The sequence below is a fragment of the Myotis davidii genome, unplaced genomic scaffold, assembly GCF_000327345.1.
Source record: "Myotis davidii unplaced genomic scaffold, ASM32734v1 scaffold266, whole genome shotgun sequence".
NCBI lineage: Eukaryota > Metazoa > Chordata > Mammalia > Chiroptera > Vespertilionidae > Myotis > Myotis davidii.
Window position 1 is genome coordinate 5,219,225 of NW_006300032.1, and position 25,737 is coordinate 5,244,961.

General features: G+C 37.9%; 1 protein-coding gene across 1 annotated transcript in view; it reads left to right on the forward strand.

Annotated features, from left to right (window-relative positions):
• The window catches only part of LOC102772739, a 75,395-nt gene extending 52,585 nt beyond the window's left edge, over positions 1–22,810 (forward strand). Inside the window, exons 3-4 of the mRNA XM_006776231.2 lie at positions 17,308–17,477; positions 22,576–22,810. Of these exons, the coding sequence (XP_006776294.1) occupies positions 17,308–17,477; positions 22,576–22,810 (405 nt within the window). The remainder of the gene's footprint in view (positions 1–17,307; positions 17,478–22,575) is intronic.
• Positions 22,811–25,737: the final 2,927 nt, after the last annotated feature.

Genomic DNA, 25,737 nt, shown 5'->3' on the forward strand with positions numbered 1-25,737 from the left:
GTGGCGGCCCACAAACTGTGCATAATTTGCAGATAGCTTAGAGCAAAGACGACGCCCACTTAATTTGCTGGCAGGATTATAAAACTCATTTATAATCATTTGAGAGGTCATCTCTGAGCACAGCTTTCCTCTCCAACGATCTGATGCCATCCATTAACATGCTCTCCCAGAAACAGCCTCAAATTCCTTGTTCCTCAGTGATCCTTTCTCTTGCTGCCCAGCATATATTCTGTAAAATCCCAAACTTGTGGGATATTAGGATTAGAAGGGGCTACAAAATGTATATAGGATCACCCCTTCATTTTACAAATAAAAAACTGTGGCCTGGAGGAGCCTATAAACAGAAATTGCTGGAAAATTAGATAAAAGTCATAGAACAGGCCTTTCAAAACAGGAATTTATTTCAAGAATATATTCCTGACTACTTCTTCTCTGCCAGGTTGTAGATTCAAGTCTGTTAGTGAACACTCTGTACACATATATTTCTCTTGACCACTCATTAGTTGAGAAACTTGTGTTATCAGAGGGAAGTAGGGCCGACTGCTTTTCATAGCAGCACAATGAGGTCCTTTCTGTTGGGTGGGACACTTTGTCCAGATTTCCTTTGCACCAGATGGCTGTCCCCCAAAGGCCCTAAAGCTCCTGGGATCATTAAGATTCCAGATGTGTCTGCTACTGTCGATCTGGGGTAATGTGACTGCAGCGCTCTTCTTGCCAAGTATGTGTTCGGCTGTGAGATGGTACTCAGATATGTTGTTTGGCTTGCTTCTAATATATTCGCTAATTTTCCATTTTAATTTCTGAACCGCAAAATAGGCCTTGTGCAGTATGTAAAGGTATTTAGAGGTTAAGTAGTTAAAAACCTTCCCGTCTGAATTGTGAGCTCTAGAAATGTATTGGGGAACATCCGAGACAGTCTAATTCCCAGGTCCCAGAGTTCCGAGGCGTCTCCTTTCTTAATACATTGAACTTGTTCTGAATCCAATTAGACTGTTTCCATTTTGCAAAATAACTCATTTTGTGTGTTCGTCAGGAGGATGTGCTTTGATATTAGAAAAAAATGTTTTTGCTTTAATGTGCTCCAGATTTGGAGACCCTTATTAAGGCCTGTCTGCCTTATTTCCCAGTTGTACTAATTAAAAGTACTAATTATTTCCATGCTAGTATCCCAGGACCATCTTTTGATGCATGGAAGTTTTGAGGGAATTTTTTTAAAAAATGACTTTGGGAATCAAGTGAAAATATTAATACTCTGAAGTCCTAATTAAAAACAAACAAACAAACAAGTTTTTAGGTCAGTGCATTTGACTTTCAACCCTACTTCTTTGGTCTCAGGTCTGTTCTGGATTCCTGCCATGTGGAAAGTAGTTTGTTTCCAGAATCCCCCTTCGTTATACAGCAGTTAGTGTAATTAATGCTGAAAAGGGACTTACCTCACTTCTGATGCTAATAGGCTTCTCAGAAGCAGGGTTTGTTTGTTTTCTTTTAATCTAATTTTTGTCATTTATGAAGAAGTTAAACCAGATTTCCAAGATCCTTCCCCCATCTACAGTCCATGGTTCTCTAAGACCTACAGTCGGTCACTGTCCTAATTCATAAATCAACCCATTTCTCACTCTCCTGAGAAACAATCCAGGTGTGCTCAGGCAGGAAGTCGGTTACTTATGCAAAAGGTGTGAGAATGGAAGAAAGATTATCTTTCCAGCTGGAAAGCAGTCCTTTCCCAGAGATACAGATAAGCACTTCTTTAAAAATTTCTGGACTACAGAAAAATTCTACTCTTAAAAAATAATATTAAGTCACATAAACTGAGGGAGCATCATAGCGGAGAGTAAGATTTTTAATCACACTTTTATTGATATATATGTTGTGAATTATGTGAATTTTTTACAGTATATTATTCTCAATGGCAACTTTATTCCCATTTAGATCCTTTGTCATTACAAACACATAACTCATTTACTCCCTTCAGTATACCTTTGCTTGAGAGAAAGAATATTTTGGTGGCAAGCTATTTCAGTGGAGTCAGACTATGCAATAGAACAGAAAAAAAAAGTTAGTAGAAAACAAAACTGGAAAAACACCTACCTAAAAAGTATATATAAATGAAATTGAGTTTATTTTATGAAAATAAGGCCAATGAAAATGAATTCCACCAGTGGAATGAATTCACTCAACAGTGAATTTATTTATAAATAAACTAATAACAGTGTTGGATGCTTGCTGTGAGTGCTTTGTTGTTCAGCTGTAATGTTGGTGGGAAGCGTAGGGAAGCTGGAAATAGCAGCAGTGGCTTCTAACTCTGTCCCATTAGCACTTGGGAGTTAATAGCCTCCTGGATTTTGAGAAGGGGAGAATTGGAACTCAACTAGTAGGGAACCATTTTATTCTGCAATTAATATAATTATCTAAAAAACTAACATTCAGTACTTGGAATAAGGTTATTTCAGATATTTGAGTTGCTGGCAAGCTACCCCCAAGTAGTCATTTGTTAATGACTATTTCAAGTCATTTATCTAAGGCTATTGATAGAAACAATAAACTTTAAGGATAAAGCAATAGAAGCAATTATACGGAAGTGAAAGTACCCAATAGTATGTAAAATGTGTTGGAACTGAGTCATATGTAATTTTTTAAAACTACTTCACTATTAAACTCTAGTTCCTGGAATCTTCCTATCTCACAATCTATTTTGGGACAAACCTGCCAGTACTATGACCCTTTCACTATACATTAAAATTTATACAGAAAAGTTGGAGACTAATGGAATAATCAGATAAGACTGACTAAGGAGCCTCACACATGTGTGGCCCTGTGCTAACACTGAGCATAGGGCCTCCAAGTGGAGGCCAACCTAAATTCTCCCTGTTTCAAAGTTGTTTCCTAATGCTATGTTTGAAAAAATGAGTTGATTATGTAGTTTGTAGTTTAAAACTTGGTTTTGTTTTTTATTTAAAATACCTATTTTTCTACTTCCTTCCTGTCAATACTTGTCTAAATGTTTTTTATAATGAATTTTATTTTAAGTAATTCCTTATTGTCTTTTTTTCTGAGAAGGGCCTGGGGCTATAATTTCACCTTGATCTTAATTGCTTTCTCTCTTTTGTTTACTGGGTTCAGCCAACTTGGTTGCAGAGTTTAGATTAAGACCCTGACTCTAAGATTTCCTACAGGGACCTGAATCTTAGACCTAGAACGGATGAGAAAGTTTACATTGCACATCCCTCACCTCTAAACAGAGCCACCTAAAGAGGATGCCACACAAAGGTTATTTTTCATGGCTCTAGAGGAGGTTGCACAACCTCAACCTGCATCTCATTTTGACATTTAAATGCTACTGCTCTGTCTAACCAAAGCCTTCATTTTCCAAACGTGTTCTGTTTCCCTTGTTTTATACTCAATGCAGATAGCCAACCATCTCCTTATTAAAAAACAAAACAAAAAAACAAAACAAAAACAACTCTCCATATACTCAAAAAAATGTATTCAATAACCATTTAGCCTTCTCTTCAAGAAAATGAATATCAGTCCTGTTTACCTCTCCTCATTGGTCTTATTTTCCAACACTTGAATCATTTTGCCATCTTTGTGGTTGCCTTCTAAATAATTTCCAAGTTCTCCAATCAGCCTTTAAACGTGGAATTCAGGAGTTCACATTTCAGAATAATACTAAATTGAGATTATCTAATAGCTCCTTCATATCATACTCTCATTTTACATTTATTTATTTTTACATTGGTCTTTTTAAGTGTCCTAGTATTAAAAACAATTTTTTGTCTAGATTTGGATTTTTTTATGGACCTTATTAGTTTTGGATAATGGTATCTATCTATACAGAGCTGACATTTTAATGCAACACTGATTCATATGTAAATTTTCTTCAAGAAGCATTTATAGAAATTAGAACTCTAGCTAAAATAGTTTTATTATTTCTTCATTTAATATTTTGTCTAATATCTTTCCTCTATTTAATTTTGGATGAATTTTCCAGCAAGGTTCTGGCCAAAAAAAAAGAAAAAAAGAAAAAGAAAAAGAAAAAGAATCAGAAACTAGCTGCATAATACTAATACAATAACTATGCCAATTTAGTTTAGCATCAGTCTGATTATGAACAAATTTAGAGCGTTAGGAATGTTTTGGATTATTTCTCCATCCAGGCTTATTGTTTTCCTTTTTCTTTTCTTTTTGAAAGCAGGCTGAAAATAATTACAACATATGGAAGTATGTAACTTGTAGTTTATTAATCTCATTTATCCCTCTGAAGATTCAGGCCTTCAGAAAGGATAACCCTATCTGGCATTCCACTACTGGTCTTGAGAAGTTCAAATAAGTGCTGCCCTGGCTTGTGGATTTTTATTTACCTTGGGAAAGAACCAGGTCCATGGGGAAACTGGGCAATAGAAACAATGATGAAGGCCCATAAGATGTAAAGGAAAATATTCACAGGGGGATTTTGACACTCTCTGTTCCCCTTTTCCCAGTGCCATATAAAGAACCTGTCATGAACTCTTACTAGAGAGCCTTATCTTTGCACAATCCAGAGAAACTTGAGAACCCCAAACTAGAAGATTGAAGGTAGGGAATACATGCATTCAAGTTCATCAATAATTCTATGCTGAAAGAATATGAGACTACAGCCACCAAATGCCTATCATTTATTTATTTTTTATAGTAACACTTTATATCAGAAACTTTCCCAATCATTAGGACATTCATCCCTCCACTCCATTTCTTAGATTTGGGCAAATCTGTTCTGTTTGCAAGAGAGATAGATGATAGGTAGATATGTTAGATAATTTTCAAATTATGACAATAATATAAAATATTATTAAAATTTAAAAAGTAAGAAACAAAAGAAAAGTATCCATATTATCACTACAGTGAAACAATAAACACTGCTTCATTCATTGACTTGTCTGTCCTTCTATACACAATTGAAATACAATTATATATTGTGATTTATTTTATTTAACATACTATAGATAATATTTTTCTTACTACTAAAAATACTTAAGGGACACCGTGTGAATAGTGGCTATGCCATTCTTTACCCAATCATTTCCCCACTAAATGTTAGGTTGCTTCCAGTGTTTTGTCATTTTGATTAATGTCAAGACAACGTCTGTGCGTTTAGATTTATGAATTATTTATGTGGGATAAATTATCTAAAATAAGATTAATGGGGTAAAACTATTGAGCATCTTAAAATATACTACAATTGCTTTCAGAAAATGTTTCAAAAATTAAAATACAGTGATCAATCTATGAGAATACGGGTTTTACTAAACCCTTGCCAACACTGAATATTGCCATTTAAAAATTAGTTCCATATATTATGATAAATACTAGAGGCCCAGTGCACAAATTCGTGCACAGGTGGGGTCTGGCCAGCCCGGCCCTAATCCAGGCAGATCAGGGCTGAGCCTTTTGGGAGGAAGAGATGGTGGGAGGTTGGCCAGCCAGTCCACCCTGATCAGGGCCGATCAGGGCTGGGCTGGTTGGGGGGGAGGAGCCATGGGTGATTGACCAGCCAGCCCCATCTCCTGATCAGGCCATTTGCTGGCCACAGTAGGCGTCATAGCAACCGGTCGTTCCAGTTGTTACTGCATTACAGTCGCTGGCTTTTTATATAGAGAGATAATTTTCTTTTTAAGCATGAATATCCCAACAAAGTAACATCATTGCTAACTCTATTTTTTCATATGGGGAAAAAGTCAAATATGTATTATTTAAAATATATGGACAAAGCACTCACCACTTAGGGTTTCCACAGGTAGCTTAGCTTATTTGAGGAGTGTGGTGATAAACCAGTGCACGATCTTCAGTTATGATCTGCCACAATAATCTCTGAGGCCGATTTTCTGTAGCATTAACAGTTAGTCTGTCTCTTCTTGAGGAGATACATAAACTGTTGTGTTTTGAGCTGCTAATCTTCCAACCACACTCAGCAGCTATATTGCAAGGTCGTCCTGTTCATTATCACCACAAACTCTTATGCCCTGAACTAAATGTCATCTTGCATTAGAATTTTTAGTGGCTTTAATTGGGAACCAATGTGTTGACAAAAGAAGTGATGAGTTCAAGAAATAAATTAGAAAGATCCTAAGTAAGTTTTTCCTTTCTTTTTACCTAGTTCCCTATTCCTGACCCTGAGGGTTCATGCTTGTGATTCTCAGCAGAGGATAAAACCCAGAGATGTATGTGTAAACAAGCACATGTGCACACACACACACAAGAAATTATTGGAAATATACACCAAGTGGCCAGATTATTATGATCACCTGACATTTGTAGGCAAATTAGCTATAATTTCGCACTGAAGTTGCTAGAAGGCCAAACCATTATAAATAGGGAAGCAGGTTGTTTACCACGACAGAAGTGATTTTTTCCTGAAGATATGGGTAAACAACGTGATTTAACAGCCTTTGAACGTGGGCTAATCTGGCCACTCAGTTTATATTTGGGTATATATGCATGAATATTTTCCGGAAGAACCCACGAAAAAATGTTGTTGATTACTAGGGTGTGGTACTGGGGACAGATCATCTCTTCTCTAGGCACTTCATCAGATAATCAGGAATTACCTTTCCCCTCAGTAATCAATTTAGTTAAATGATATAATAAATGTACCTGGCCCATTATAAACACTCCATAAAAATATTATTAGTAATTATTATGTTGAAATTTGGAGTGACTAAATGCTTGAGATTTTAGGTCTAGGACAAACTTTAATACCAGGTCACAGTAGTATTTACTTCCTTTTTAAAAACTACTAAGGCTTAATGGGGGTATGAGGACACATTTGTAATACCTTGACCAATAAAGAAATCAAAAATTAAAAAAAAACAAAAAACACTAAGTCTCGCCTAGACAGTTTGGCTCAGTGGATAGAGTGTCGGCCCAAGGACTGAAGGGTCCCGGGTTTGATTCCAGTCAAGGGCATGTAACTTGGTTGCGGTGTTTCTCTCACATTGATGTCTCTCTCTCTCTCTCTCTCTCTCTCTCTCTCTCTCTCTCTCCCTCTCTTTCTCTCTTTCTGTCTCTCCCCCTTCCCTTCTACTCTCTCTAAAACTCAATGGAAGAAATATCCTTGGAAAAAAGAAAAAGAAAAAATATCCTCAGGTGAGGATTAACAACAACAAAAATAAAATAAAAACTGGTAAAGGTAGAATCATTCATTCCTCAGTAGCAGTCTCTTGCCTTTAAAAATCTAGAATGTTTCTTTAACCCTTGGCCAAACTGTGGATTTACAATTATATTCCATAAATATTGTAGGCTCTCTATAAGAAATGATAAGATACAAACTCAATTTATGTTAGAACTTTCCAAAGCCCACTGAAAATAAATAGAAAAGAAAATCAAGGCAGGAAAAAAAGGTCAAAGTAAAAACCACATGTGGAAAATGCTTGCAAAGGGAAACAACTAATGCAGGATCTTCTGGAACCCTCACAGCCTCACACTGTTATTCTGCTTACTTCCCAGAAGTTAAGAGCTCAAGTGATCTGGCTGGGATCAGAACCTGCACCTCTGGAAGTTGAAATTCAGTACTTAGTAAAAGTATTCACTTCTCCACATGTTGTATAGATGTTTTTTTATTCCCTGGACATTCTCCCACTTATTTCTCCATGGGTCTAATGACCTACCCACTGAATACCAAAGAGATGTTGGATAAGGAATCATTGTCAAGACATATGATTAACTTGGCTAACAGCTAACACAGTTTCGCAATGAAAACCTCCCATCTCTGCCATTCAAAACTTTGTAAAAGATGTATTCATGGTGTTTTTGCTTATGCAAAAAATACATTTCATAATGGCCAGGTATTGTTTTCAACATGTGTTTCATATCAGATACAAGGAAGGTCAAATGAAATCTAAAAAAATGTTGGCCGGATCTGCTAGGAGTGAGTTTTCCAGCACATCTGGGAACCTCTGTAAAAAAGTTAACTCAACATTCTGGACTCTTGGGATGGCCAGATTATTAACTGGTTTTGCAGAAGCACTCTGTGCAAGCCAACGCATATAAGAAATATTGTTAGACCTGTAGACCATTAAGTACTGTACTGTTAGCCTACCACATGAGACAAACAGTAGGTATTTAAATGGAGATGTCTCATTCCATTTGCAGAAGAAAAAAGAAACTATGCATTTGTTGGCAATTGCATTTGGCTAACGTGTTATTGGAAGATTGAGTATCAGACATTTTTATTAAAAGAAAACTAAACATCAAGAATTATAGCAGAGAGTAAATTGTAATCACATTGGCCTTGAATCTCACATAGCTTCTGTGTAAGGAAACTGTAGGACATTTCTCCTAGAACCTCATATAAAATTCAGATTCATACTTCTAATTTTTTTCTCCTCTTGTCAAATACCCTTTTGGAGGTAAGCTCAAGGAGAAAAATACTAAGGAATATATTGTTCTGTGCAATGAGAGATATTGAAACATTTCCCTTTTCCCAGTAAAATCAAGGAGTGGATGTTTGTTGATTGTCTAACTTAGGTCTGGGAATCATTTCTTATATTACCCTTATATGGTACAATGACCATAAAATAGCTACATTTAGTTTTTCCCTGTAGCTAGTGGATAAATACCACTTAATCCATATTACTTCTGTTTGGCAGAAGCTGGTTTAAGCAAGAGATCCCTGAGGGCCTTAAGATTGCACTGATACTCAGGCTCTTCTCCCCTCTCCTGGCACTGGTGTTTCAGCTCCTTATAATGTGTAGCTATGATTGAGAACCACTGAAAAGCAATGCATCTTAGATCTAGGCATGGACTAGCCATGTATAAATCAAAATTTATTAAATTGAGCCTGAATCTAAGCAAACACATTTAAAGAATACTGTTTTTCCAGCCACATATTGGGAGACAATAATCTGAAAGATGAAATTGGCCAATCATTAACAATCTTTTCTACTGTATATATTTGGTAGCGGGGTATAGCCTAAACAATTTTCTACATCTTTATGCCAAAACAACAACAACAAAAACATCGGAAGGGGGATTGAATGGCAATGTCAGGAGTTTAACAGCAGACCAGGTACCAGCTTTACTGCTAAATTGGGCAGTAGTTTCTTCCACTCCCAATCATTTATGGAGGTATTAAGTACTCTGAGTTAATCCCACTCTAAATCACTAACACCAAACACCAAGAATTCAGGAGGTTTAAACATAAAAGGAAGAGAAGACATGTATGTGTCACACCACAACATTTTGGCATATGACTATCTCCTTTACTTTAATAGTTTAAATTAAGTAGGACTTAAAATCTTTATTTTTAATTTTTTAGGGATTAATAATGCAATTATTCAGCAAATGTTTATTGAATGCCTACTGAATGGAAAGCACCCCTTTAGGATGCATGAAATTTACAGGAGACCATAGAAAATGACTAAGACAGTTATATACTAAAGGTGTTAAGTGCCATGGAAATACATAAAGCAGGAAGGGGTGGAGACTTTCCATTTTAAACGGAATATCAGGAAAGGATTCACTGAGAAGGTGACATTTAAGCAGATACCTGAAGGAGATGAGAGTTATGAGCTATCTGAGCAAAGTAAGTTCTGGCCCGAGTGCTCAGCAAGCACTATGCCTGGAAAGAAGTATTTTTACTTTTGTCAATCTTATTTGCATATGGTAATTCCATTAACAAAGCAAACTTTTTCTTTTTTAAAAAATATTTTTTATTGATTTCAGAGAGGAAGGGAGAGGGAGATAGAAATATCAATGATGAGAGAGCATCATTGATCGGCTGCCTCCTGCATGGCCCCTACTGGGGATCGAGCCTGCAACCCGTGTATGTGCCCCTGACTGGAACCGAACCCAGGACCCTTCAGTCTGCAGGCTGACACTCTATCCACTGAACCAAACCAGCTAGGGTGGAGAGCAAACTTTTTCTATCAAAAGATTATATCTCTTCTAGCCTCCATTCTAAGTCATTATACTTCTATTAACATTTTTGATTGTATGACCAGAGATAATAAATAGGTCTTCAATTATTGACCCCTGAAGGGGTTAACCTTAACCATAACTCCAATTTTGCCAATTTTTCCAACAAAGAGACTAAGCCAAAAAAATAAAAAATAAAAAAAATAATAAAAAAAAGATTACTATGTAACTTGCCCAGGGCCGAATAGAAGTGGAGGGCTGCCATATTTTATTGCAGGTCTGTCTGACTCCAAAGCCATGCTCTAAAGAGATATCTAATGATTTCCATCAACTTTGCTCTAAAGGAAATGTAAGGAGGCATCTCTTAACTACAGTGGATGTACTTTAAACAGCCTAAGTAATTGCCCACTATACAACAGGTTATCCACAAATATTTTTGAATTAAATGCATAACTGAAACAATTTCAAAATTGAAGAAAATTCCAAGTTTTAAGAAACCAGTACCAGTTTCAACTGGCATCTTGAAATATAACAGTCAGACTTAGACTCTGACCTTCATTCCATCACTAACAAGGTACCTTGCCCTCTAGTCTTCAGCGGAGAGATGAGAAAAGATCTTTGTCAGCTCCCCAAATTGCTGTTTCTCTGAACTATACTACTGAGGTAGAATACAGAAAACATTTGATTTGATAAAGTTTAACCCGGATATCTTGATTTTATGTAGACCAGAGGTTGAAACTGAGACACTTGCTGGGCCAGGCAGGAATCAGAAATAAGTAAAGTGGGTTGGGTGGCAAATTGCCTTAAGCAATTCATAGTCACAAGGACCAAACTGAAAAATATCAAGGACCAATAAGAGTGCAAGTGAAATAAAGCCGCAAAAGGAAGGACATGTGCCTCGTGGCTTGGGATCACAGTCTCTTCAGGGGCCAGGAATGGTCCCTATATGGATGTAATAAATGTAATAAATGTTAAGCAACTAAATGAGGATAAATCATTAGCTCACAGGGATCAAAACTTAAGATCTATGATCTCCGATGAGATTCCTTCCTTAGCCCACCAGACTCCTGCTGTCCTTGTCTAAACAGTCAGCTTTATGAGGGTGGGGGTTAGTGATGCCAGATACACAGACTGGGGAATGTTTGCTGTAGTGAAATAGTGTGGATGGAGTCTCACCCTGCCATGCATGAAGGGAGGATTGTAGCCCAGAGGGAAGGGCTAGAGAACCCGACATGCCTATGACTGTGAGTGAAGCCACACCACTAAGCACCCAAAGGTGATATGGCCTGGGGTGGTCAGAGATGCAGCCAGTGCTCCCAAAAGGACTGCAGACCCAGACATGAAAAGGGGCTCACATGTGCACGACAGGCCTGCCGTGCTAACCTAAGTACACTACAGGGCGGTTCTCTTAGCTGCCAGAGACGATGGACAGCTGTGACCGCATTAGACCATGCTCCTAGTCACCCAGTTCCAAAGCTCAGAAATTGTGGGACTCCTCCATCCTTCATTTTCAGTCATTCGTTAAATCTTACCAAATCATTCCAGCTATCCTTCCCACCACCCCTTTCCTTCCATTTTCACAGTCCCCACCATGATCTCAACAATTTTCCTCTGATGGTACAAGCAGCCTCCTAATCTCTTCAGCTTTGTTCCTTTTTGACTGGTCTTTCATAGAAACTGCTAAATTCCCCCAAAGTAAAGGATGCATTGACATTCAAAGCCTTACACCACCTGGCTTCTACCCAGTTTCCTTTTCTTTTCTTTTTTTAAATATATTTTTATTGATTTCAGAGAGGAAGGGAGAGGGACAGATAGATAGAAACATCAATGATGAGAGACAATCCTTGATCGGCTGCCTCCTGCAACACCCCCTGCCACTCCTGCCACTGGGAATTGAGCCCAAAACCTGGGCATGTGCCCTTGACCAGAATTGAACCTGGGACCCTTCAGTCCACTGGCCAATGCTCTATCCACTGAGCCAAACCAGCTAGAGCTGGCTTCTACCTAGTTTCTAATCATTTCTCCTATGAGCCTCCTATTCCCAGGAAATCATTCAATCAGCAGTTGCTTAACCATGCCTTTTAAGTCTTGCTTCCAGATCTTTGTTTGCATTGTCCCTCTCACCTTGGACACCTCTTTGCTGCCTGCCTACCAAGCCAAATACTGTCAGAATTTTAAAAACTGATTCAAATCCTCCTTCTACTTCGAAGCCTTGCTCAATGACTTTCCCCACAGTATTGCTTCCTCCTTTCAACGCTGACAACATTTAATAGCTATATTACTATTCTTCGTACTATGTTTAGAGGTACTTAATGTCGGGTTCCACATCACTTTCTCTATGTTAATGTCTTGCTCCCAAACCAGAATGTAAAGTCCTTGCAATCAACCAGTTTCCCTGCGTCCTTATAATAACCAGGGCAGCATTTGGGAAGTAAACAAAAGCTCCTGAAATACTTGTCGGAGCCATCCAAGACAAACAATCAAGGAGGACTTTTGTTTCTCCTGAATACGCAGAACTGAATTCAAATTAGTATTTGCAGGATCACTTTACATCCTGTAATAGTGTTCAGGGGACATTTTCTAAAGCCTCATTAAAGCAGTTTGAGAAGCAAAATTACATTTTCCTACATATAAAGAGCTCTTGGTTGCTTTTGAACATCAGGTAACCTGAGATGGGAGGGAACCAACTGCCTTGGCTAATAAGAGACAAGCATTTTGAGAATTTCTGTTTATATTTTAAGAAGGACTAATGACTTTAGCATTTACTGCTAAAATGATTTATGGAAAGTCATATACAAATTATTATGATTAACTCAAAAGTAAATCAGGAAGAAGTCCATATGTTCTGACTTATTTTTCCTATATCAGCATTTCAATGTGGATAGGCATCTATATTTAATGATTTGGGACCAATGTTCTTTAAATCAGGGTAAGAGGGAACAGAGAAAGATGATCATAATTGTTGCCTTTCTAGCAATCTTACCAATACTGCAACTTGCCAACAATTGTAGGCATTTTGTAGAATTAATACTTTGGTTAATTTCTCATATCAGTGGAATTTGTAAGGATTTATTCCCAGAGCTTATCCAAAATTTCTGGATAGCTCACATCTCCCTACATGTGATATTCTGATATACCCTCACTTTAATTTTATAATCCTTCTCTCCTTATTCAATTGCCCCTATCTTTCTAATGACTTAATGTTATAATAATTTATTAAAGCACTCTGGATTTCAAAACTATAGGGATTAAGCAATCAACAGTGACCCTCCAGAAATGACCCTCTTCCTTTCACCTTCACACTCCAACACTTTCAATTCTACCAAGCAAGGAAATTTTATCTCGTTTCTCTCCAAGGATGCATTGGAAATAAGTTGAAAACGTATGCCATTTCTATTAGAAAAATGACTTTTTATGATGGCTTCTTCCCGCCCCCAAAAATAAACCTATAAGGATTTACATAAGTCAGAAGTTCCATTGACTTTATAGAACTCACAATGTTAAAGGATCATTTTTATTCATTAGTTTCAAATGGTTCTGTATGCAAAACAGTAGAAGTACTTTTCTTTTTCAGACTGCACATGCTGTTATAAAATAAATAATCTTTAATGACCCTCATTAAACTTTAATAAATCTAATTATTGTTGAAGTTGTTAGTTGTAATAATGGCATGATAGTTATGCCAAAAAAAAATATCTTCTGTTAGAAATACATTCCTAAAGAAATTACAGATGAAATGTCATGATTCTGGAATTTGCTTTAAAATGTTCCAGTCTATAAAAGGGAGGATAGATGAAATAAGACTGAAAAAATGTTGATAGTTGTTAAAACTAGATGATAGCTACAGAGATATATTATATTGTTTACTTTTGTGTATGCTTGAAATTGTTCATAATGAAATGTTTGAACACTCCATAATGTTCTGCTTCTCTTGTTATATTATTACCTTTTCACCCCTCTCTATCACACTTCCAAGGTATATATATATATTGCTGTATAGCCTTTCCTAGGAAAAGAAGGAAAGAACCAAAGAGCCCACTGTGGATTCAGCCAGGGATCAAAGGTCAAATTCAAGATGCTAGTCACTTCTTCAGCCACAGGGTTCTGTGAAGGCTGAGCAGGATTGACAGCCGATAGTGAATTTTCTCACTTATGTGAAGCACCTAAAACTACAGGAGTCAGTTGTAGGGCATTGTTGATAAGTTGTTGCAGTATATACAGTAATTAATGGGTTTATATGGACTCCACTGTCTCCATTTTGCTGCCCCTGGTGTGTCCTTGGCCAGGAGGTTTAGATAATTTGCTGTAGGTACTTTGGAGCTTGGGGTTCATGGAGAATCGCATGTTCTATTGCACAATAAAAACCCAAAGAGCAAGAATAAATTCTCCATGGCCCTGAATTTAACAGGAGCAGCTTCAACCTGTAGAAAATATTTCGAACATTTAGTGACAAAAAATCATTCATAAGTAAATGAGAGTTGGAAGAATGACAACTGTTTGACACAAGGACAAAAGTAATTAGAGCTCAATGCAGAAAAAATGCTCATATGCAGCAGTTTTCCTAAATAGGTCTATAGTTATAAAATCAATTAGGACTTTTTAGAATAAAAAATATTAAAAAGTGGCTAAGTAATAGAGAATTGTTTATAATTCTTAGAAAAATTTTAATTACTCACATCTGGAAATAATGCTTATAGTCTTCCCCAAGAGTTGTCTCTCGAAACCAATTCCGTATTTCATTGGCTGTTATCTGGCCCTTGCCTGGGAACTCCCAGGGGATTAGCTCACATGCCAGAGAGGATAACTTCTGGTGCAGAGTGATCTCTGTAACAAGACAAAATCATTTCATAAGGAACAGCAAAAGGGAAAAGGGCTGCTAACCTGGGAATGGAAGACTACGGTGACACAGAATAGCTACTTTCAAATATTTGAGATATACTATATAATAAAAACCTAATATTCAAATCAACCAAACAGTGGAATGAACAGAGGACAAAATATTATTCACAATAGCTAAAATGAAGAAACAACTTAAATGTCTATGGACACATGAATGGACAATGTGTCCCTCATCAATAAAGACTTGTTATGGAAAAACAAGTCAATGGAACTAAACAATATATATAGTGATATTTTTTAGTCCTTTTCAATGGAAGGAATTTATCCAATAAATAATAAATACTAGAGACTTCCACAGTAATCAAATTATCTCACTATAAAGTAAATTTAAATGGAACATCCTTTTGAACAATAAGATTTATATTTCCCTGATTGAGAATATATTTGAAAAAGCACACATCACAATAGTAGAAAGTTGAAAAAGGAAGGATAATTGCTGCTCCCTGGAACTTACTGTAAGAAATTTATTAGTTGGATGTGCACTAGGCAGAACCTTTATAAACAAATAATACATATTACATATATACATGTGCTACTATTTAAAAATATAGATTCTGGCCCTAGCTGGTTTGGATCGGTGGAAAGAGCATCAACCTATGGACTGAAGGGTCCCGGTTTGATTCTGGTCAAAGGCATGTACCTCTGTTGCAGGCTCAATCCCCGGCTCTCATCAGGGAATGTGGGAAGGCAATCAATCGATGTGTCTCTCCATTGATGTTTCTCTCTCTGTCTTTCTCTCCCTTCCACTCTCTCTAAAACTCAAGGAGAAAATATCCTCAGGTGAGGATTAAAATATATATATATAATGTCTACACTAATAAAAGAGAAATATGCAAATTAACCATCACTCCACCACTCTGCTACACCCACCAGCCAATCAGGAGTGAATATGCAAATTAACCTAACTAAGATGGCAGTGGCCATGGAGCTGGAGAGAGCAGGAGGCTTGGGTTGCTCCCGGCGATGGAGGACGCCCAGCTTCCCGCCTGCCCTGCTGGCCCTGGGCTCCACTCAAGGCTACAAAGTTTCAATTATAGAAGATAAATAAATCCCAGATACCTGCTTCCAGCCCACCCTGGCCTCTGCTAAAGGAGGCGCTAAAAAAAAAAAAAAAAAAAGAAAAGAAAAAAAGGAGAGGCTGGGAGCTTGGGTCACCAGGGGGCATGGCCAGCCTGAAAACGGCCACCAGCCCCTCACCCAGGCTGGCTAAGCACCCAGTGGGAACCCCAGCCTGAAGGGAGTGTGGCCAGCCTGAATACGGCCCTCAGCCCCTCACCCAGGCTGGCTAAGCACCCAGTGGGAACCCCAGCCTGAAGGGAGTGTGGCCAGCCTGAATACGGCCCTCAGCCCCTCACCCAGGCTGGCCAAGCACCCCCACCCTGATCTGGGACACCCTTCAGGGCAAACCAGCCAGCCCCCACCGGGCCTCTATCTATGCTAATAAAAGGGTAATATGCTAATTAGAAAAGCATATTACTGGGAGACTTTCCAGGGGACCTTCCAGACATTCTTCTGGACAAAGCCATGGTGGCGGGGCCGAGGTAGAGGTGGTTAGAAGCCAAGAGGGGAGGGCAGTTGTGGGTGATCAGGCCAGGATGGGACGGCAGTTGTGGGTGATCAGGCTGATGGAGGGTGGGCCGTTGGGGGTAAGCAGACCAGCAGGGGTGCCAGTTGGAGGGGTCCCAGATTGGAGAGGGTGCAGGCCGGGCTGAGGGACAGCCCCCTCCCCCGCCCCGCCCCACACGAATTTCGTGCACTGGGCCACTAGTTATGATTATAAAAGAAGAATTTATTTTAACCCCTTCCCCAACAATTTTTTTGTTAAAAACGTTTCTTTTTCAGACTAATATTTTTATTTTGGTTCTATGTAGTATTTTTTATGCTGGTTATGAAAACAGTTTGTAACTCGTCTTCCTATAAACCATATTTTTTTACCATATTTTCTTAGTATACTTGTCGACAACTGAAAAAGAACATTTTGTGAAAACGAGTATACACGTTTCTGCCGGGGAAAGGGTTTAAAGCATTACTGAATTAAAATTAGTTCTTCCTTAATATATATATTTTCCAAGTATATAATAGACTAAAAGTACCATTGTTGTTAGGCAGAAATCCAAAACACTTTCTTGTATGTGATGAGTGTTCTTACACTAATAAGTTTGTTAATTATTCAGGGCCTCTGCATACAGCAGATTGCACAAAGCACAGAATGAGGAGGGTGCACGTTGGGACTGAACCCCAGCCCCATGTGCTTACCCAGCCGTGAGCCCTGACAGTAAAACTGCATCAAACCTAGGGTGACCAACCATCCTGGTAGTGCCCAGGACTAAAAACCCTATATCCTGGGAAGCACGTCAGTCTTGGTCAACCTGGGGTGGTTGGTCACCTATTTGGGGTAGAGATGAGCCATGTGTGTTAGAGTCAACCTTGGAATCTTGCCTGTAGAACTGTACCCCCGACACAGCTGCAATCATGAAGCCATCTTTACATTACTTCTTTTCTCCTTATGTTTTCAAGGTGAAAGAACCATGTACTCATGCCAACATCCTGACCAAGCCTGATCACAGAACCTTCTGGACTAATGATGACTCAGGTATTATGGGGAAAATGCTCTCTGGTCCTGCGATGCCCAGAAAGTGTTCTGTAGTAAAGTGCTGCACAGAGACAAGGCTTAAGGGAAATTTGGGGTTTTGCTTGTTTATACCTAGTCCATTACTTGAATATACTTCACAGTTATTTTTTTTAATGATATAGGACCCTTTATGACATCTTTTTCAGTAGCTACAGCATATATACCATCAGGTGCAGCTTTCTGGATTTCGAAGTATATTCAAGTGTTGTGGTGGGGGTGGGGGGGACAGAGAAATGAGTTTGTTTCCTGGAGTGGGTGACAGGGAAACAGGATAAGGAGGGCAAGTAAACCCATCCCAGTTTGTCTTCCAGGGAAAGGAAGGGACTAAAAATCCTCAGGTAAGTCACACTTTAGAATGCTTCGTGTAAGGCAGGTATGACTTATTCTATCAATCCAGTTGTATAAATCTAATCAGAACCAGAGGAATGCCACTTTCTAAGATCAGAGAATATGCTTCAGGTTGTGTAATTATACTCAGATAAAGGGTAGGATATGTTATTATAGGAAATAGAAGATATCTTTTCATTCCTTTTCACAAACACATTGAGTCATAGGCCTAATTACACCAAGTAAAGACATTGAACCTGAAGGGGGGAGGCTGAGCAAAAGAGGTAAAATAATTGAGAGAGTACTACTAGTGCTTTCACCTTTTCTAATTAAATGGAGAACCAGTGCTGACACCTATTAATTGTATTAAGCCTCCTAGCTTCACAAAGTACATTCACAAAAAATCTAATTCAGTGTTTATGGCAGGCCCATGAAAGAGGAGAGCAGCCTGTCCTCCCTCTCCCTGAGTGAGAGATGAGATCAGAAGCTGAAAGGGGTGAGCCAACTTCTTTAAAGCTCATAGCCAGAAAATGCGAGGCTGACGCGTAAGACTAAGAGCCTGCATGCCCAGTTCTTTATTTCACTTCCTAGGAAGAAGCAGCTCTTGTGAGAAGCAGCGTGGGCTAAATTTGTGCTTTAATCTTTTCTTCAGAAAAGAGAGTCAGAGACCATGCTTATTAGCAGAAGCGAGAGGGGTTCAGGAGAGGAGTAAAAAACTCTCTGATGCCTTCTTTTCAAAGACCAGGCTTATGGTCTAAAGTTATTATCAATTTCGTCTGTCAACAGAATTGTTCTGTCTTGTTTTATGTCTTTTGAAGAAAGATGAATAAACATGAGAGTGAATTGGCCTATTCAATTCCATCATTTTGTTCCATTAGTAGAACAACCACAAAATAAGCAAGCCATCCACTGGCTAAGACTGCTATTAAGAGCCACAGCACATGTATTGTGAAGAAGCTGTGGAGAATAAAATGTTACAATTAAAAAATAAATGGTTCTCGAAGTTCCATAACTAAAAAGGAATGGGAGGGGGATCTATACAGGACAGGTCCAGGAAAATGATACTCGGCCACTTCTCAGAGCTGGAGAAATGGTTACAAGAAACACTAGTGCAGAACATGTAAAGAAATGGAAACAGGAATACTCATCTAAAAATTTTTTTTTAATTATTTTTGTGTCATCAATGGGGTTATAAAGATATAGTGTCCCTCCTACAGCAGCTCATCTAATGAAGAGCCTCCTAGATGAGGGTCTGTGCCTAGTGGCTCTTTTGGTGAGAGTAGGAGCTAGTGTGGTTCAATCAATTACTGAGACAGGAGCATTAAAATCTCTACTTTTGGTGGTAGAATTATCTTTTGTTTCTTTTTAATTAAGTCAATTTTTTCTTCATATATTTTGAAGTTCTGATATTAAGCAAATATATACTTTTTCAATTGCCATGATTTGTCCCTCTTTATCTTAGTACAAGTCTTTGTTTGACCTCTACTTTTTCTAATATTAATATAGCCAAGCCAGTCTTCTTATGCCCATTTTTCAATGATATATATTTTCTATCCATTTATTTCAACCTACCTGTGTCTTGTTGTTAAAGTGCTTCTCTTACAGACCTCATACACTTAGGTTTTCCTTTAAATTCTGACAATCTCTATTGTTTTTTTTTTTACTTGGAATGTTTAGACCACTTACACTTAATGTGATAGTTGACCTCATTAGATAAAAACTACGCCATCATGTTACTTATTTTCCTCATATCCCTTCTCTTCTTTATTTGCTTGTTCTTCCTTTCCTGACTTCTCTGAGATTATTTGAAAAATTTTAAGAAATCAATATTAATTTATCTATTGACTTAGTGGTGACTCTGGGCATTACAATGAATAACTTGTAAGTTTTCAAAGACTACTATAGAAACAAGAATCAGCCCTGACCGGTTTGGCTCAGTGAATAGAGCGTCGGCCTGCAGACTGAAGGGTCCCAGGTTTGATTCCAGTCAAGGGCATGTACCTTGGTTGAGGGCACATTCCCAGTAGGGAGTGTGCAGGAGGCAGCTGATCGATGTTTCTCTCTCATCAATGTTTCTAACTCTCTATCCCTCTCCCTTCCTCTCTGTAAAAAATCAATAAAAATGTATTTTAAAAAAAGAATCAGCGTAGGTCCATTTCCTCATGCCCCCTCCCATCCTTTACATTACGGTTTTCAAAAATGTTACTTCTACATATGAAATAAAGCCTATAGTACAATGTATTTCAAGAAAAATAAGAGGGAAAACATAATTTATATTTACTCTGATGTTTACAACTTATGATGTTTTTCATTTTTTCTTGCCAATCCAAGTTTCCCAAAGGGATAATTTTCTTTTAGTGTGGAAAAGCTTCGTTTAGCATTTCTTATAATGCAATGATTCTCTGGCAATGTTTATCTCTTAGTTCTCTTTTCTCTTAATGATATGCAGTTGTAAATAAAAAATATCTTTCTTTCATTCTTGAAAGATATGTTTTCTAGATCTGGAATTCTGAATATTCTTTTTTTCTTTCATGGTCTTCTGATCCCTATAGTTTCTAAGAAGTCAGTGATTTTTAAAATTATTGTTACCCTGAATGTAATATGTTGTCATTCACTGGATGTTTTAATTTTTTTTTAATCTTGTGGTTTTGATCAGTTTGACTGTAATGTGTTTAGACTATGATCTATGATTTTAAGATATACACCCTTCAGGTTTAAGAAGTTAAAACATTCTTCTAGTCTATTAGTAGTTTTCTTAAGAATTTGAATGAGGGATGCAATTGTTTCCGCTGTGATTTCTACACAGCAGTGTGCCCTTTCTTCTTCAGCACATCAGCGCTCTAACTAAAACCTTTCGTAAATGCCTTCCATTCTGTTCAATGCAAATACAAGCTAAAGCAACTCCACAGCCATCCTTCTGCAACATGCAAATTTATGAGCCTGTAAATGCATTCGTTACAAAGGCAATACTCTAGTCACAATATGAATTTTATTATGGTAACCTTTTCAATTCCTGAAATAATTGTGATAAAATGATTCCAAAATTTTCCATGGAAAATATATTTCAGTGAATGGAATATTTCCAGTCAAAGCCAACATCATCAGAAAGTATTTTACTTATTTAACCTAATATTATGGTCTCTTGATACATAGCTTAAGGAGAGTTAAATATTAGAGGTAACTTGTCCACTTTGCTTGATAAAAATAAAATTTAAATTAAAAAATTATTTTTATGTTAATGTAAGGAATTATTGAAGTTTTAACTCACCCTGAAATCTGGTGAGATTGTCTAGATTTTCATCTCACTCTCTTTTTGCATCAACTACCAGAGAACAGGCCTGGCATGCTCAGTTGCCATAAGCAGATATTGATAGTTGGAGAAACAAAAGTAATATTTAAAAAGTTTTTTAAAAAAACAAAATATAAAAGTAGCATATGTTCATCGTAAGAAATAAATGGAAAATAGAAAAAGAAAGAAAATTAATGACCCACAATCCTACCTCCCATACTTTTTTTTCATTGGACTTGAGTCTCTCATGCATTCCCAGCATTTGTTCTGAGAATATGCAAACAGGCTGCACAAGTTTAGGCTCTTTTCTATTATCTTTGTTTTTAGGCTATAAAATTCGAGTTTGCATACCTTTGTTTTTCATATGCTGTCCTCACAATGGCCTGTAACATCCTCTTAAATTAGAATTTCAAGGTAGGATGGGTTTCCCCATACTTTCAGAATCTGTGTTTTCCCAGTACTATTATTGGCAACACAGATCGTATTCTTTGCTTAGAGGAAGTCAGGTAATGAAATGGTTAAGCAATAAGGTTTCTTTTGCAAGGGCCATGATTTTAACCAGGCACTCATTTTGCCAGGTGAAAATATAAGTCTCTGATGTCCTTCCTCCCTGGGCTTTTACTTGAAGTCTCCTTTTAGTAAGAACATGCAGTTGTAGCACTGCGATGTTAAAAATGTCTACATTTCTTTCAAGAAAACAGAATGAATCATTCTTGTGCAAAATTTTTCCCAGAGATAAAATTTAGTTTTTGCTTATATTTCAAGATTATGCATTGTTTCTTGATATTTTCTAGTGATTCACCATATTTTAAAATTCAGTCCAAATTTCTGGAGATGCAGAAATCATTACAAAGTGGTATATTCATATTTATTCAGGAGCAGTAATAGTTTATGTACCAAATGGAGAAATAAAATGATTTGGTTTGGAAACAGATGGGCCACAGAAATATTTTATTATTTCTGAGAATATTAAATTAGAACATTGAATTAATATAAGAAAAGGAAGGACTTTATTATATAGATTTTTTAAGTGAAGAAACATAATTTCCAATTTTTTTTTTCAATAAAGCAAAAACACTCTCATATTTGTACTTAATGGAACAGTTGCTTCATCCCTCAAAGTATGGCATTATCTAACCAAAAAGAAAAATATGACCAATGGTAAACATGATCTGTTTACATGGAAACTTTCCATCTGATATATGGTGGCCTGTGTAGATTCTGCCACTTGCTGTTAGAGATAAATCACTGAGTTAAAAATCTATGGATATATGAAAATCTTTTAAGCAGACTGACCTCATTTACTGAGGTCCTAACTACTAAAAAAGATGGCTATCTCAGTAATAAAAGTCACCTTACCCACAGTGGAGAATTCCGAAGATCGCGTAATGCTGTGAGTGGGAGCAGAAAGGGGCACGGCCTTTAGAAAGGACAGGGCACAGTCAGAGGAACTCCGCACGTATGCTGCTTTTGACTTTCCTTACTTCCCCAACTCACTTTTCAAAATTGAACTTGGTATTCATTCCCTCTGTCGTAGTTCAGGTAGCCACAGTCATCCTCAGTGTCCTGAACCGCATCTCCTTCAGCCAACTGAGCTCCTCTCAGAGCTGACCGCCGGCCACTTGGCCAAGCTTCCCAGTGAGCCCTGGGTGGGGCTCAAACTGCTCAACAGTTTGCCATCTGCCGTGATTAGTGCCTTGAACTCTCGAGTAAGGCCACCTGAGTTGGCTATCAACTTCAGTGCTTCCTGCCTGTGGGTCTTCGGAACATGATTTCACCCTTCTGTGCTTCCTTTTCTTTCACCTGCAACAGTAGACGATTAGTAATAGATCGTAAAGGTGTGTGAGGGTTAAAGAAGATAATGCTGGGAAAGGTACTTAGAACTGTATGTAGCATATAGTTACTGGTCAATTTATGTTAGCGCTGCTTCTTACATGGAGAAAGAATTATATCATTTATACAAACCTGCTCTATTATAGGGACTACCAACTATGGGTTGAAAGAATTATATGTTTTATTTTGCCATTACTGTTACTATTTTGTTCTTTGCTAGATCTATACCTTGTTTTTTTTCTCCCTGAACCACAGAGCTCATCATTCACTGTCTTCTGTTGTCTCAGGCCCCAGACTGATAAGCTTCCTGAAAATAGACATACGGCTGGACATAATATCCTCAAACTAGAGAGAACCTTAGATATTGCTTAGTCCTTTAGATAAAATATTGCTTTCATAAGCTAAGATCTGTCAAGTTTTGCATGACTTTAACCATTACAATGATTTAGAGGGTTCCAAGTTCATGGACTTGTATTTATTCCAGTGAGTAGCAAAATGTCATTTCAAAACCCCTCTGTTTAAAGATACTGAGTCATGCTCATATAGTATTTAAATATGTCTGGCAGCAAAGTTCGCCAAATATGATACTCGTGATTGTCCTACTGCCACGTGTGTGAACGTGTGACGACTTACTCAGGTTAGCTTAGCAGAGAAGGCCCCTGCTCTATTCCCTTGGGCTGTGTACATTTAAAGTGTAGTTTTCTGAAGCTTTACCGTTGGAGCAAAAGCTGTTTCTGCCTTTGTTGAACTCTCAGTTTTCTCTTCCTCTTTGTTATGACCAAAATTACTGTTATTTCTACTGTTTTACTTAAGGCTAAACTAACAGAGTTTCACAATGGCTGAGCTTTCTGATTCCCCAGGGCTCCTTTAAAATATTTTCACACAGTATTTCCTTCTTCCCCTTTTATCCAAATCATTCATTTCATGTCTGAGGTCTTTGATTTCCAGAGTACATATTATTATGGTTACAGTGGTACCAGTGAGACAGGCCAGTAAGCCAGGACAAGCGAAACAGGGAAACTGAGACAGTTAAACAGCAGTTTGCAGCCATCCAGTAAATCCTATCTTTCATAAACCAGGGACACTGAAGAGTGAATGGTTTGTACTTCTCTCTAACCAAAGGGTAAGTAGCTTAAATCATCCTACTTAGGAAGATAGACAGCAGACGTCCAATTAGTGCCATTTTCCAACCACACCCAAGGACAGATGAAGTTAAGAGACTAAACCTTATGTTGGTGCATCAGCATAAAGCTGATGAATATTCTACTGAGATCCCCTCCCCCGCTTAGACTACCCCTAAATTCCCAGCCTTTAAAACCCCTCTCAAAACAAGGATCCCAGTCCTCACTCTCCCTCCCAGGAGCATGCTGTCCCCTCTCCCCACCTTCTTCCCCCATACGCATGCATCTCCTAAACCTAAGGGACTCCACAGGCTTGCAACCAGGACAGCAATGGTCTATGGTAGTTCATCCCAAACAAACCCCCCGAACCTGTCCCCAAGGCTCCTTTTCTCTAACTTCTTAGTGAGCCAAAGCAGACCAGCCTGGGCTCATTTCCCCAGCCCTTCCTTGTTTCACTGTCCCCAGCTTTAATAAATAATAAGTCTCTAAAATTCACCTGGGCTTGTGTTGTGACATTTTTCCTACATGAAGTCAAGAACCCCACACTATAGGGTTGGCCTTAGGCAGACCTGTTCAGGGACAGGACTGCTTTCTGGTAACACTAGGAAAATTTCTCACTTAAAAAATGCAAGGAGCCCGGCCAGCATGGCTCAGTGGTTGAGCATCGACCTACCAACCAGGACATCACGGTTTGATTCCCAGGCACATGCCCAGGTTGCAGACTTGACCCCCCCACTATGGGGCATGCAGGAGGCAGCCATCAGTGATTCTTTCTCATCATTGATGTCTCTATCTTCCTCTCCCTTCCTCTCTGAAATCAATAAAAATTTAAAAAATAAATAAAAATAAAAAATACAAGGAAAGTAGATTAAATACAACTTCATACCTTTAGCAAAGTTATTTTTCCCATATTTTAATAAACCTTTTTCCTTCTATTGGTTTGCATCAGACTATTAATAGCAGATTTTTTAAATCTAGAGAATTTTAGTTGCAGTTAATGTTAAAATGCCCTAATATGTTTTATTTTAAACATGCTGAAGGATATTCAGCCTTTAACAGCTTTCTTTTTGCCTAAAAAGAGTGTCCCATGATACATGCTACATAGTACATAAGACAATATTTCAGTTTATATGTCTATCATAGGAAAAATAAATAAATCCAAAAAATAATTAACATTTGGATGTTTGCCCTTAACAACTGAAGCATTTTACTTAGTCATACATAAACAGTTTTCAAACTCTGAAGAAAAATTGTTTTACATCTTTAAAATTATGCATAACAGGAGAATAGGCCAACGACAAGTAATGAAAACAGGCTATCCTGGGAGTGAAGTGGCCCACGGAGGAGGGCAGGGGCAGGATGGAGAGTGAGGGATTGAGCATGGAGGTGTGGGATGGATGGGGGAGGAGAAGCACAGGGAAATAGGTCAGTGTGAACCTGGGAGGCTCCAAGATGGGAACAGAATTAGAATTTAGGGCAGAGAGCCCCTGGTAAAACTCATTTATAAAAAAATATATATATATATGAAGCCAGTCAACTCTAAGGTTCTTATTCTGAAACTCCTTTATACTATGAAGTAGACATTGACTTTAAAAAGAAAATTAGAAGGATTTGGTTGGGGGCGGGAAATGGTTCAGGATGGCCTACGGCCCTTGAAATAGACTTCAGTGAGCAATGTCGCTCTGGGAATCCGTGACCCTCTCTTCTCAGAAATACAAGGCAATCAACTCTTTCACAATGATTAA